General features: G+C 28.0%; 1 protein-coding gene across 2 annotated transcripts in view; it reads right to left on the reverse strand.

Annotated features, from left to right (window-relative positions):
* The window catches only part of LOC107436148 (RNA polymerase III subunit E), a 126,871-nt gene that overhangs the window by 24,740 nt on the left and 85,511 nt on the right, over positions 1 to 16,620 (reverse strand). Inside the window, exon 1 of one of the 2 annotated variants that reach the window (XM_043043710.2) lies at positions 1,950 to 2,212. The exons of the other annotated variant lie outside the window; for it this stretch is intronic. Within the exon in view, the coding sequence (XP_042899644.1) occupies positions 1,950 to 1,994 (45 nt within the window). The 5' untranslated portion in view covers positions 1,995 to 2,212. Of the gene's footprint in view, positions 1 to 1,949; positions 2,213 to 16,620 lie in introns of those variants that run through there. 2 annotated transcript variants of the gene reach the window in all.

Genomic DNA, 16,620 nt, shown 5'->3' on the forward strand with positions numbered 1-16,620 from the left:
AGATTTTGGTTACTATTCAAAATATAGGAGTTTCTTCAAAATTTTAAATTTATTTTTTCTAGAACATATTTAGAAACACTATCCTTTAAAAAATATATAAATTTTATGTATTAATTAAATTTCACATATGAATATAGGTTTTTGACATTTTCGACATTTTTGACAGTGAGGTTTTTGACGTGACGGTTTAAACCATGGTTTAAACTGTCAAAAACTGTCACATGTCAAAAACCTGCCAACCCTGATATTGTCTGCGATATGCCATAAATTAAAGAAAACAGTAGGTTTTTGACTATTTTTACCGTTATAACCCCGGTTTTTACCACTGTCATGTCAAAAACCAGTTTTTGACGGCAAAAACCCAACCCTGTCAGAAATACATGATATTTTCGAGAACATCAGATATTTTGATATGTACAAGGCTTGTTTAAGCAAGGATCCTTATGTCGTGTACACTAATAGGTGACTGGTGCGTTGCAACAAGTGTGAATACCGTGGCTCGACATTCCTTGGAAACAACTGTGCTCCATTGCAACAATGTCTTTAAAAAGTTCAAATTTAACAAATGGCCCACCACGCACACAATATGGCCAGCGATGCATTTTAGTCAGCAGAAACCTGTCTGCTACATACATTAAATGGCAAAAAAGTAGCAAAATACCAGTCTTGCTGACGATGAATTTTGCCACTTTATGACAATGGCTCTCTCTGCAACTCAGATACCAGCTTTAATGGTCTCTTTAGATTAGGAAGTTTTGGACCACCCCTGCCTACAGCCCAGACCTTGCATGCTCAGTGATTTTCCTGATATTTCAAACATAATTTTGGTGGCAATTATCACAACAATGATGAATATGTAAAAACGGCCATGACCTCTTAGTTAACGGAGAACACCAGAAGTTTGTATGAAGAGGGTATTCTAAATCTACTTGTAAGGTGTAGTAAGTGTTTAAACAAACTTGACAATTATGCTGGAGAAAAAAGAGAAACGTATGTAGAATCTGAAAATAAATTTGTTTCTTGAAAATTTTCTTTGCTTTGCTTTTTATTTTTAAACGGCCCTTACTTAAAAATCAACATACGTAAATATTTTATATTTATAAAAAAATAATCATTTTCACTGCCAATAAGTATTTTCAGATATAAACTTAAGAAAAGTCAATTTCATGTAAGTTCATAGCTTAATTTCAATTTCTTTATGCATTCAACAAAATTTTTATGAAATAAAGTATTAGCGAACATAGTTGTAGAAGTTACAAATTCCAAAAATACAAGACTTGTAGAAATTTTTAGCAAAAGTTCCTATAACTTTAAAATCGAAATATTTTAGATTAATCCTTTAAGCTATTAATTTGCAGGCAAACATTTTTTTATCGGACAAACTTTTTATGCATACTTAATCTAAATATATAATGCTCATTTTATCATAAAAATGAGATAATATATATATTTGTTATTTATGAAAAAATGCTGCGTAGTTGCATATAAAATTCTGATTAAAGAATGGTAATGGAAACCTATTAGTTAGTATCATATCTATATAAAGACTCGATTTCGTGGTATACAGTCAATTTATTCGTAAACAGAATTCTGACACTATGACGAGCAGACTCAACTACTGCTAACAAAATACAAAAACATTAAATATTACAAATTTAAATTAAAGCTAACAAAATTTTCAAAAACTTTATCAAGAAAGTAATAAGTCAAATATTTAATCAATTCAGTATAATACCTCAGCTCAAGACCTATCTAACACAAAATACTTCGATATCATACTACGTAATAAGGAAATGTGTCACTTTTTTATGAAAAAAAATTTTTTTACGAGTAATGAAATAACAAATTATTAGAACAGCTATAATTCGTTACAGTTTGAACTTACAAATATTAAAAATAACTAATTTTTAATAAAAACAATGTGTTACTACAAACACGAAACTAAAAACCTCAAAAACAACTTCATCTGTATCGTCGTCTTCGCAGGAATTCATAATGAACTTTTTTACAAAATCCTATATAAATAAATTAATATAACAGTTGAACTTCACACAGAAAAATAATTAACGTAATTTAATGGGAACCACGGCAATTAGCCGCTACGTTGGAAAAAAAAATAAACAATAAAATTTCATCACACACAAATCACACAGCACGATCCTGAAAACATCAACAACTTTAATATTGCCAAATCATAATGTACAAATATTCAACAATGAATATACACAAAAAATTCTCCTGCTGCAGAGTTTAGAAGCGCCATCTCATGAATTTTAAAGAAAACATTAATAAAGGTCACACGTTTTTACATATTTGCAAGAGTAAAAATTAGTGATGCGTTTTATTTTAAATTTACTTTTGAAAGTGCAATACAATAATAAATAGTTTCTTCTTTTTATAAAAATTCTTAATATTTAAAAAATGCTATACCGTTAATCTTGATTTAATTTTAAATAACGTCACTTAATGGGCAATTAAATGTTACTAAATTTTCAAGAAAGTCTTGCAAAATAAACTCTTTTTGTTCAATACTCATTCCGTTACCAATTATTAAGAAGTTTATAAGCATGATTTTTTGTTTTAAAGATCAAAATAAAATATTTAAAAATAACTTTTTAGTATGTTTTTTCTTAGTTTAACAGTCAAATCAAGTTTTAAAAGAACATACGTGGATAAACTTTCCTTAGAGAAATTTTCTTCAATATTTCAGAAGTTTTCCTCATTCTTTTTTTAAAAAATAGGGGTTCTGTTCCCTACACGTAATATCCAACGTTAATGATTGCTTTCTAGTCTTTTTTTCTTTTTTTTTTCTTTGCGAAATAGAAATTTTATGGAAAAACAAAATTTATTTGAGTTTAACGCATTAAAGTTATCCAATTTATTATTTTTTTAATTTCAAATTCCAATTAGGAAAAAAATTAACGACAAAGCAAATTCGTCTTAAAGGAACAAGAAAAAAACTCTTTCCCGTTTAATACATCTTTTTGGAATTTTAAATCTAATTACGAAGACAAGTATTAAAAGAAACTCATTTCTGTGGTTCTTTGTGACAACTTTTGAGAGTTAAACAACATTTCCCTTCACAAAGCTCCCCTTGACAAACCATGGAAATTAACCATAGTTTTCCAACTGCAACTCGTTTTAACTATCAATGAAGATAGTTTTTGTCAACGGTATCGTTTCATTAAAAAATTTATAATTTAATTTTTAGAAAAAAGCATGCAATCCTGGTACTTATTTTACTCACTTGCCGTACGCTTAATTGAATGAGACTAATCCTGAAGCGATCGGATAAGTAGTAAGGTTTTTTTTGTATATAACGTACAATTTTGTACTTGTACCTAGTAACTCATCTGACATGACTAGCTACACTTTAAATGAGGCATTGTTTTTTGTGTATTGTTTTACGATGAATCGGAAATCAAACATGAGGCATCCGAAAAAATACATTATATAACTAAATAACAGTACGCAAGTGGCTTATACAGTTTAGCTGTTTGTAGCCCGACTTCATTTACACCCTATCCTCCTGCTCACTTACGAAATACGTTTTGTGAGGTCGGAGAACTTAATTTTTCCTGTGAGAAGGACATTTGTCGCATGCTAAAACTTTTTTTTCCCCCAGTTTTGGTAATTTTTGAGCAATACTGTGGTATTTGATAACGGATATTTGAACAATCTTCCATTTCAAACATGGCACTATTTTAAATCATAGAAAATATCTAAGATGTTTCGCTTAGAAAATTTGAGAAATTAACTTATATATCGTCCCTTGTAAACGTTCTATGCATTTTCAGAAGCCATATTTTCCTTTTTAAATTTCGATATTTAACTGCTAAATTTATTTAAAAAAAATTTATCTTATATTTAAAGTGTACATGGCACTATAAACAAGGTACATCATCTTTCGACGTCACCGACGATCCTTTCACCAGGTTCCAATCATTCTTTTTAACTGAAACCTCAACTTGGCATTAGCTAAATTAGCATGTTTTTTGTCAAATTTTTAAAACAAAATAGTTCATTTAACAATATTAAGAAGTTGTTTTGGATAGAAAATAATCGATTTGATGCAAAAGCATAATTAATTTTAAGATTAAAATTTAAATTGCCGAAAAAGAAAGAGTTTTAAATGCATGAAAGCAACGAGTTTTACTTTATTATGAGTTCAGTTTGAAAGGATAGGATTTTTATGGTATTTCCCATTAATTTTACAAAATTAAACTTCTAACTTGCCTTCCGACAAATTTATTATTTCCAAATGGAAGAAAAAGTGTCCAGTTATGTTTTCAATTTTTTTTTCTGATAAAATTAAAGTAGTTAATTGATCGAGGAAGAAATGTTGAAGCTGTTGATGTGTATTTTGTAACATAGAAAATAATTGAGAATGTAAAAACTAACAAATTAAAAGTTTATTTACTGAAATGAAACAAAAATTGCAAGACGTTTATGAAAAAAAAGTTTAAAAAAAGCTAATAATAAATAGCTTTCATTTTGAATTTTTTTTTAAGAAAAAGAAATAAAATTTTTTAAAAAAAAAAGTAAGACATTGCATTATAATTTGGTTCTTTTTATGCACTGTAAAATTTTTACTAAGATCATAATATGCATTTTTCAAACCTTTAAACGAAAGTGAAAACATGTTAGGAATAGTAAGTTTCTAAGAAAATTCATCTAATTCTAATAAGTCTGGTTAATTTCATCGACAATCACTTCATCGACAAGCCATTTCATCGACACCACTTCATCGACAGACCATTTCATCGATTAGGTTATTTCGTCGACAGGCCGTTTCATCGACAGGGTCATTTCGTCGACATGGTCATTTCGTCGACAGGATCATATCTTTGCCAAGGTTATTACGTCGACAGGGTCATTTCATCGACAGAGTCATTTCGTTGATAGTGTCATGCGTAATTCTGAAACTATTTTAGAGATTTGATCTAAATATTTTTATTATTAATTGGAAAAATGATATTATTTAAATTTTTTAACTAAAGTAAAATTGTTTATTGCTGTGTATTGTCCCAATTGCACTAAGAGAAATTCGTTTTTTAAATTATTGATAGGTAGTTGAGAAGCGTTTAATTGAGAACGGTTGATGTATCAAAATCTACTTTTCTATATCTAAATCGTAATAACTCGGCATTTATTTTTAGGATAGGTATGGATTGTCTTCCCGCACCGTGGCCAACAGTTGACATAGTGCGACGTTAGCAATCAAATTACTTTTAATATCCAATCAAATTAATAAAATAAGATATTCTTAGAATTAAAAGTAATAAAAATATACTATGAAAATTTAGACACTATTTCAGGGGGGGGGGGGGCTAAATTTATTGCTGNGCTGTAAAAAGTTTCAACATTTTTACATACATTTTAACAGAAATATAGACTTCAGTCTAATTCTCACAGAAATGAAAATAATCATAGGCCTTAAATAATTATATCTGCATAATTATAAAAAAAAATTATAATTTTTTTTTTTAAATTCTATGTTTTTATGATGGAAAAGTAATTTCTTAATGTTTACTTTAATTTCAATTTCAAACTTTTTATTCAGCACCTTTAACATTCGGACAGGATGAATGAATATTCTTATTCGAACATTCGAACTAAATAATCGAAATCGAACTTAGTCTTAGTTTCGTTACCTTAGAGTTTTCTAAGAACTATAGGAACGCAAACATGATGTTTAGGTATTCATCAAGGTTGTAGATTCTTACAATATTTACCTAGGGTAAACTAACCAGTGAAGGAACACTTAAGCTTCGCTTGCCTTTTAAAAAATCATATTAATTTCAAAATTCGTAATTTTAGTTAAATGACGATGTCAACATATTTGTTACTAATTGCAAATTATGCAAAAAATTTTTAGAGAACTTACATAATATTGTTTTAAAGTTTTGGAGGTTCAAATAACAAGTAGTAAGAAGACCAAGTGAAGGAACAGCTCTTACCAGTGAATGAACACCCAGTAGAGGAACACTTAATTTTGGTTATTTTTTAATGATCTTTATGAGTTTATCAGCCATACAAATATTTAAAAACAAGCCTATTCTTGAAATTATAACATATAAATACTTGGAAAATGTTAACTTATTTTTGTAATCATGAATTGAAAATTAAAGTGTCAACATATTAACACCTACTGTTCATTCACTGGGCAATCTATGCCCAGTAAAGTTTCCTCACTAGTTAGAAGTTGTTTTTCGTATTTTTAACATACTTTTGATGCGGAACATCACTAAAGGTACAAGAAAATTAAAGTTTATCTTTTATTTTCATTAACTTAGAAAAAAAACCAGTAAAGGAACACTTGTTCCTTCACTGGTTTTTCATCGTTTGGTGATCCAGTGAATAAACACCCCCTTATCTCAGTACTTTATTATGCTATGATGCTTAAAAAAAATAAAACGTAGCTTCAATAACTATATTTTGAATTCTCTTTTTCACAGTAGGAAAAATAAAACTATTGCATGCAATTAATTCCACTTCAAACATATAAATACAAACACTCACCTTATAATTTTTTCAAAGAAACAGGGTGTTGCAGAGATAATAACAAATTCAAAATTTTTTCCAGACAAGTCTATTTGACCAAATCCAAAGCATTGCTAAATGACTTCCAATTGTTTGGCAGTAAGCTATTGTTACCAATCAATCTAAAGAAAAACTTTCAAATTCTTATTTTTAATCAATATATATGAAATGTTCCTTCACTTGGTAGTGTTCCTTCACTGGTTGGTTTACCCTATAATATAAGTGCTACTCACCGGACCAAAAATGTTTAGAAACAGAGGCGTAACGTTGCAAGCGTGATAGTGTTTGCTCTTCACAAAATATTTTTCTTTCTATGGATAGGGAATTTAATAATAGTATTAATTATTAAATTGTAATCTAACATTATTAAATTATACTATTATTATTCTAATTAAATAATAATAGTATAATTTAATAAGAATAATAATAGTAGTAAATAAATGATGAATTAATTCCTTTTTATTTGCAGGATTTAAATAAGGCATATTTTGTTTAAAAGAAAATGAGCAAAAAATCAAACCTGGATTTGAACGTAAGAATAAACAACTATTACTCTTCAAAAAAGGAAAAGAAAAGTCTTGAAATTAAAATTTTACCTATTTTTGACTAGTTTAAGTGCTCAAATTTTTAACTGATTTTTTCTGTACAGGATGAAAGCACAATTTTCAAACGCTTTCTGACCACTATTAGCAGAACTTATTGCCAATCAAAATTTTGATTATTTTCGGCCTGAACAAGCCAGGAGATTCAAAACTAAAATGTAGAAAAAAATGAAAGTAAAAAATTTATATATATTTAAAATATCAAGTTTTCTCAGTAGACTAAAAATGAGAAAATAAATTTATAAAAATTTTCATGCATAAAAAAACCCACAATGGCAAAATTTCACAATAAACTTCTATCAACATATAAAATTCCACTTTTTTCGTTCTGGTGACAAAAATTAACATTGCTTTTTCTTTTTCAGTACACTTATCAAACATGATGTTTAAAAACATTTCCATTTCCGATTACACTTTTTAAAGGACTCTCCTTAGTGTTCGCCTTTAAAATATATACTCTTATTGCGAATTTCATTAATTTAAATAAATTTTTATTCTCTGGCAAATCGAAAAGAAAAACATTTTAGTATTTATGTAAAAAAATAAGTTTGCTAACCTTATTTTTAGTTTATTCGTTGCGTTTTTTTTCTAAATATTTTAAATCATAAAAATCAATTGGACAGGTTTCCTACCCTCCTCTGATTTTCAATCATTTTTTACATGATCATTTCGATTGAATCGCATACCGAGGATGTGTAATCATTTTGAGTTTTTTTTTCTTTCTTTTTCTTTTTTACATTAACGAAGTCTATTTTATAGGGTAAAAGAACTTATAAATGTTTGAGGAACACATAGGATAAAATACATATTAAACATTAAAACGTTATAAATAATTAATTAAATAAGAAATAAAATGAAGTGGGAATGCGAGAACAAGATTTTTGTTTCAAATAATATTTCATTTGAATTTCACAACAGTAAATTTCACAAGAACTTGTCCGAAACTTTCAGCAGCATAGCTGACAAAGACATGAGGAAGAGGGTTGGAACAAAAAATTTTATCAACAATATTTCCCAATATGTTTTCCAAGTGGGACTTTCATTTTATTTTTCCCAACATGCATTTTTTTCAAGATTTTTATAATGGTAGGAAGTTCCGCCCCTTGTTCACTTCGCTCACCAACCTTCGTAATAGCCACTCATACATCTTAGTTTGTTTTTCCCTATATCGATATTTTTTTTAAATAGAAAATTTATAAATAATGAAATTTTATGTAAGAAATTTTTTTTAATATCTCAATTCGCTATCGCAACGCTCGAGTACGCCCTTTAGCGGGAACCTGTAAATATCAGACATTAATTTATCACGTTTTCATTTAGTTCCATCAAAATCATTGGCAGAATCAGACGCTATTTTCTTAGCAGCTTCAGAACTGTAATAGTTATAGAATATTCTTCTTCGTTATAGAATAGTATATATTTATAATTCGGAAAACAACAATAAAAAATTATCCAAATTACTTGAAATAGTGCCATTCGTGCTGATTCTTAATTATTTTTTATCGTTTTCCTGGTAAGTATTTTTTAGTTTTGAAAGAATAATATCAACTAGAATTCAGCTATTCTGTTTTTAGCTACATTTTCAAATTCATATCAAGATCTTACAATTATAAAATGTTATCTGAAAGTAATGAAGGGATAAACTATGTATCTATTATTTGAGAATAAAGCTTTCAAACAAAGAACATATCATTTTGGAAATCTCCGGAATTATAAATCAGGTAAGTGTTATGATTTTTATGATAAAAAATTTGCTTGCAAATATTTTTTTTTTTCTTATTTGATGATAGTTCTCTACAGAATGGTTTTTTACGTCTGATTAAGAACTATAAGAAAAGAAACTATATGAAAGTTTTTATTTCAATGTAAAGAATTCTTAAAATCGTTTTTTATCCTAAGAATTCTTTATTTTAATGTTTTTTAGTTTACAATTTTTTGATAAAAATTGTTGTTAAAATAATTGTTTTGAAAAATTAAATGGTACAACATAATGTGCTAATGTATACTTCTTGCACATTCTAATGTTAGAAGTAATATGATTAAAAAAAGTATGGAATAAAAATTCGGTACTTACGAAATAACGCCACCGCAACTACAAATTTGGCGGTTTTTAAGTGCCACCAATCTACACCAAAGTTTTTGCGACAAATCATAAAATAAAGCACTTTATTTAAAATCAAAGTAGTTTATCGGATTTCGGTGGACAATGGGCAAAATATTTCGCACCTGAAAAAATAAAATTGCATCTTGTTCTATTTTTGGCAAATCCCAAAGACGCATTTTCGAACAAAAATCGAAGAACAAATCATTTTGGAATTCTTCTGATTTATAAAGCAGGTAAGTGTTAATTTTCATAAAATAAAAAAAATTTTACTTTTAAGTAGTTTTTTTCTTATTTGATGATATTTTATATAGAATGGTTTTCTGCGTCCGATTATGAATAAAAAAAGAAAAAATATGAAAGTTGTTTATTTTAATGTAAGGAATTTTTAGAATTGGTTTTTTCTTTTTTGCTTTGTATCGTAAGCATTCTTTATTTTACGTTTTTTAGTTTCTAAATAATGATTTTTATTGAAACTTGAAATTTTTTGATAAAAATTGTTGNTAGTTTCAATAACTATATTTTAAATTCTCTTTTTGACAGTGAGAAAAATAAAACTATTACATGCAATTAATTCCACATCAAACATATAAATACAAACACTCACCTTATAATTTTTTCAAAGAAACAAGATGTTGCAGAGATAATAACAAATTCAAAATTTTTTCCAAAGAAGTCTATTTGACCATGTAATCCAAAACATTGCTATATGACTTAATATTGTTTGGCAGTAAGCTATTGTTACCAATCAATCTAAAGAAAAATTTTCAAATTCTTATTTTTAATCAATATATATGATATGTTCCTTCACTGGGTAGTGTTCCCTCGCTGGTTTGTTTACCCTAAAATATAAGTGCTATTCACCGGACTAAAAATGTTTAGAAACACAGGCATAACGTTGCAAGCGTGATAGTGTTTGCTCTTCACAAAATATTTTTTTTTCTATGGATAGGGAATTTAATAATAGTATTAATTATCAAATTCCAATCTAACATTATTAAATTATACTATTATTATTCTAATTAAATAATAATAGTATAATTTAATAAGAATAATAATAGTAGTAAATAAATGATGAATTAATTCCTTTTTATTTGCAGGATTTAAATGAGACACATTTTGTTTAAAAGAAAATGAGCAAAAAATCAAACCTGGATTTGAACGTAAGAATAAACAACTATTACTCTTCAAAAAAGGAAAAGAAAAATCTTGAAATTAAAACTTGACCAATTTTTGACTAGTTTAAGTGCTCAAATTTTTAACAGATTTTCTGTACAGGATGAAAGCACAATTTTCAACGCTTTCTGTCCACTATTAGCAGAACTTATTGCCAATCAAAATTCTGATTATTTTCGGCCTTAACAAGCCAGAAGATTCAAAACTAAAATGTGGAAAAAAATGAAATTAAAAATGTATATATATTTAAAATATCAAGATTTTTCAGTAGATTAAAAATGAGAAAATAAATTTATAAAAATTTTCATCCATAAAAAAACATAAAGGGCAAAATTTCACAATAAACTTCTATCAACATTTAAAATTCCACTTCTTCTGTTTTGGTGACAAAAATTAACATTTCTTTTTCTTTTTCAGTACACTTATCAAACATGATGTTTGAAAACATTTCCATTTCCGATTACACTCTTTAAAGGACTCTCCTTGGTGTTCGCCTTTAAAATATGTACTCTCATTGCACATTTTATTAATTTAAATAAATTTTTATTCTCTTGCAAATCGAAAAGAAAAACATTTTAGTATTTATGTAAAAAAATAAGTTTGCTAAACTTACAAGATTTTTGTTTCAAATAATATTTCTTTTGAATTTCACAAGAACTTGTCCGAAATTTTCAGCAGCATAGTTGACAAAGACATAAGGAAGAGGGTTGGAACAAAAAATTTTACAACAATATTTCCCAATAGCCCAATATGTTTTCCAAGTGGGATTTTCATTTTATTTTTCCCAACATGCATTTTTTTTTCAAGATTTTGATAATGCTAGGAAGTTCCGCCCCTTGCTCACTTCGCTCACCAACCTTCGTAATAGCCACTCATACATCTTAGTTTGTTTTTCCCCATATCGATATTTTTTTTTAAATAGAAAGTATATAAATATTGAAATTTTATGTAAGAAAATTTTGCTAATATGTCAATAATAACAAATTTAATGATTACTTGCATATTAAAAAAATCAATTGAGCTTGAAAAAATAAATATATAAATACAGGGAGAACATAAATTTTTGATAAAACGCGAAGTAATTTTACTAGCTATCTATCTAAAAGATTTGAATTTTTCTAATTAAACTCTTTGTAATCACCACCATTGTTATCATTTCAAAAGTTTATTCCTTTCCTTTTTTTTCTTTGAGAAGATTTTAAACTGTATTAATGCGTATTACTCATAGTGTTGCAACATTATATAAGTATAATTTTCTTTTTATCGACAGAGTATTTTCGCATCTGAAATGGCCTGTTAATGAAAATACCTTCTCAATAGAATGACCTATCGACCACGTGGTCTCATTATCTCAGATTCATTATATACTGTCTTTTTTTCCTTGTTAATTTCACCCTTCATTCACTCCCTACATCAAGAATCATTCACAATAGTTATTGCAATTGCTTTTGCGATGCTAATCTATAATAATGTACATTAAAAATTAATCTTAGAAATAAATGCGTTAAATATCACTAGAAAAAAAATGTGTAATATACAACTTAAATGTGTAAAATACAATTAGAACACCAAATGTAAAAAAAATGTTTCGTTTTTGCAACGTGATGTCAATAGAGGAGTAGGCAATTTTCGAATAAAAAGCTTCTTTTCCGGCAACTTCAACATACTATTAAGATTCTGAATCAGGCTAGGTTTGCTGTTAGATGGTGTTGTTTATATGATGAATTGGACGTGATGGAATGATTCCCTGGCATCTATGGTCTTCTGATTTAAACAGCATGAATTTTTTTTCTTTAGGGAGCTCTGAAAAGTGCTGTGCACGCAAGGCCTGTGGATTCTAAAATAAATCTTGTAACAAAAATCGTCTGTGCTTCTGCAGATATCTAAAAAAATCTAGGTGTATTTGAGCAAGTCCGCCATTCTATAGACCCAACCGCCATAACATGCATCGCTAGCAATGGAAAAACATTGTAATAATAAAGCTTTGTAAAATAAGCACATGTAATATCTTTGACCAATAAATATTTCAAATGATCTCAGTTTTGTGCCTCTTTGTTTCTTGTACCTGCCATACTTTCCATAGTGTTTCCGACCATGGGTTGCTATGTAATTTGCAATAACGCACCATGTCTATAGCCAATAAAGTTTGACACTTGCGAAATTTTTGTGAGTTTTCTAAATCAAGATCTATTTGAAACTGGTTTCAAATTGAAGGACGTGCATCATATTTTCAGGAAATGAATTTATATATGATAATACTATGTTGTTTTGTACTCTAGCAATAGCATGCGGAAGGAATTTTGCATTATAAATTTAATGCTGATATTATAATATAATGTTGATTATAAATTTACAATAAATTGTACAAATTTAATACTGATTTAATGTAAAAACGAAGGTATCATACTTTCAAGTTTTGCCAATCTTTCGTAATTTTTTATTCTGTGCAATTGATTTTAAATTATTTAAACATTAAAATATGAGCGATATATATAAAATATAAAGATATTTTCAGAAAATACCTATATATACTGCTAATGCTGTTAACTTTAAATAAATTTTAAATCTGAAATACTGTTAATTTTTTGTGACGCGAGATTCTTTTGCAACTGATTTTATATTGAAATATTCTAATCGCATTTTTCAAAAATTTCCATGTAGGTCAAGAAATATTTATCGAACATTTAAAAAAAAAAAATCTAAATTAGCCCAAATATTTATATTTTTTTGCTAGGCCTAATATAACACTAACCTTTTTTATATCTATGATATTGGAAAAACTCTGGAAGAGGGTATGTAAAAATTGTTATTAATTAATATACACGTTATTTAAATTTTCTATTTTAACCGAAGATCTCACCAGAGATTTTTTTCCATTGAATTTTTTTTTGAACAAAAATTTGCTTTATTTAGTAATTTTTCTCAGTTGGTTATTAGTAATAAATTTAAATTTGTATAAAAACGCATACTTAATTTATCTACAATATTTCAACAGGTTTAATATTAAAATAATTGATGAAGGATGAAACATTTGTAAGTCATGTTTTAACAAATCTTCTTTAACAACTATTGTAAAAGTTACAACCACTAATGAGCTCCTAATACGTCTAATTTATCATTCAATTTCGCATTTCAGAATTCGCGGTTTTCCAAGGCTAGCCATTTTGTCCGCAGTATGTAGCCATTTTGTCCGCAGTGCTTTGGACATTTAAGGGTTGTACTTTGGCAAAGTTAGGGGGGGGGTCAAGTTGAATGGATAGGACGATAGGGGGGAGTACATGGCGAGAGTATCAAATGAGACTGAGTTGGCTAGTAGATCGATAATGTGCATCCATATCGTCATCCACTTCCTCGGCTGCACTATCTGTCTGTACCAGCAAAAGAGGGGGGCGTAGAGTGAAGGGTCTGGAGTTAAGGGGGGGGGCTTGGAATCTCCTCGGGCTGTAATTAGCAAGTGTGTGTGCGAAAGATGGAGGTGCGTGCATGTGTGTATGCGTGTGAGTCTAGAATAACAGAAGAACCCTTACCCAAGCTGTTTCTGGTAAATCTGTTCTGCTTTTACTAGGGACTAAGCAGCATCTATCTAGCACAGTGAAAAGATATGGCATTTTATTTTATTTATTCAAGCTTTTTTAACAGTGTGGTATTTGTTGATGGTAATGCATTTTCCCGAAAAATTTTGCGAGGCCCGAGAAGATTAAAGTGTCAAAGAAGAAAACAGTTGGTTCATTACTTTTTCTACAAAAAAAAAAGTCTATCAATAAATCTTGTTTACTAAAAAAGGTTCTGACATTTTGCGCATTTACTCTTGTTTCTGATAGATAAATTAAGTTACAGATTTTATTGTTTAACATTTGACAGATTTATTGTGCATACTTTATAATTTATATAGAGTGACAATAAATAAGCCCCCCCCCCTTAAATGTCAAAATCCACAGTACATTCACAATTTTGTGATCAAACAAAAAATTGACTATAAAATTGCAAATTGATCATTTATTTCGTTTATATACGCACACTATTTTGTAAGCTGGCATCTAGCCTTTTCAAATAAAAACGGTGACAATAAACTCTTAAATACTCTAATCCTTATTTGTTTATTTACTCGTTTTCTTCTTTCCAGTTTTGAACCAAAGATAGTTTCAGCAACTTTTGGGTATTGTTACTGTAATCGCGTTCATAGTTAAAATGATGAATAAAATCTTTTTTATTTGGATTTCTTTTATTCCCCTCTCAATAAAAAAAAAATTAGATGTTGAAAACTAGTTGTGTTTTAGAACTATTTCAATAATATTGTGCGCACATCTCGATAATGCATTAGATTGTGTTTTTAGTCCATTTCATAATGAAATTGAAAGGCACATATTTACCTCACTGAAAACAGTGACTTTCTGCACCAAAAATATTTTTTTTCATTATTCGGAACGAAATTATACCTATCACTTTAAAAGAAGAGTTATTGTAAGATATTCTGTAAAATATTTAGAATTCTGCAGCGCAGTTTAAAAAAAAAAATTAAAACCTTGAATATTCATCATATTTTACTCCTTTTACTCAATTTTTTTTTTACTTAAACTTTGTCACATTTAATAATCCTATATTATCAGTTATTATACTCTTTAACCTCGGGGTTATAGTGTAAAATATATAATTATATGTAAAAAAGTTCTTACGAGTAAATGAAGCAACGTAAAATGTGATAATGATTTAAATATTTTATCTATCAGCAAAGTATTTACATGGAGAAAGAAATTCTGGTAAAATTACCCAACTGTATGGTAATGACGTTTCTGGTGAAAGAAAACATAACAACCGTAATTTTGTTAATTATACCAAAATATACGGTATTTAAACCATTCATTTAGTAAATTTTCCGCTCAGATTCATTAATTGTGTACTGGGAATTCTACCTATTACCTAAAGAAAACATAGCATCCGTAATTTTGTTAATTATACCAAAATATACGGTATTTAAACCATTCATTTAGTAAATTTTCCGCTCAGATTCATTAATTGTTTACTGGGAATTCTACCTATTACCACTCATTCAATATAAAATAATAAATTGAAGAGCAAATTTAATCGAATAAATGGTTCTTGTGTCATAATCTAAGGTATCATGATAAAATTATTTAATTTTACCATTTTTACCAAATTTTGTTACATATTATAAAAACCATATTTTATTCTTAATTTAATCAAAATCATCATTAAACTTCTTTGGTAAAAGTTACCGAGCTTTTTTATCTTTCCCTATCCAGAAACACGGTAAATGTAAAAATGTACTAATATAGTTGTGACCATACTTTTTTCTCAGAGTAGATTTCAAATAAAAATGCGTATTACTCATAGTNCTGCCTGTGGATTTCCATCAGAATGGATTCCGATCGGATTTAGTGCACTCTGAGAATCGAACCTCCATCCCAGCCGTTATGGTCCATTCTTCTGTAAAAGAAACAGTTGATGAACTATTCATTACCATAGTCATAGAATATGAACAGAAAAGACTGTTACAAAAAGAAAATTTGCTGTTACAAAACTGTTACAAAAGATTTTATTTAGTTACTTATTCACATACATTACTAAAGACATAGAATATATTAGATATATAATATAGACATTACTATACATAGAATGTGAATAGAAAAGTGTGTTACAAAAAGAAAACACGAAAAAGCCTCCATTAAGAACTTAGCTTTTATTTCATTTTATTTAGTTAGTTATTCATTTACACATGCGGGCTATTTACGTAGTTTCGCAATAAACGAATTAAAACTTCTGATGTTATCTTGATGTTGTCATTCTCATCAGTAAGTTACAACATCTTTGCTGGAAACCAATCGAAATATTCATTTCATCGACAATTTTTTACCTTTGCTTATTTCTATTGCACATTTGTTAATTAAATAATTTTATCGATCGCTATTCTGACATTATTATCAGAAATCAATTCATCATTTCAGAAGGAAAAGAAATCAAAAGCAAGTTGAAGTAAGTGAATTTTATTTAAATTTTCTGCCTACTCGAAATTATTCGTTCATTTAAAATCGACTTCTTCTAAATTGAAATATTATGTACTAAAAAATGAAGGATAACACAAGAGATTGTGTTAATTGTATTTATTAATTAAACATTTATTTCATAAATTTTATAAATTGTTGTTAAATATTTTGTCAATGAAAAAAATGCTTAACTTAT

Source organism: Parasteatoda tepidariorum, chromosome 1 (assembly GCF_043381705.1).
Source record: "Parasteatoda tepidariorum isolate YZ-2023 chromosome 1, CAS_Ptep_4.0, whole genome shotgun sequence".
NCBI classification, from domain to species: Eukaryota; Metazoa; Arthropoda; class Arachnida; order Araneae; family Theridiidae; genus Parasteatoda; species Parasteatoda tepidariorum.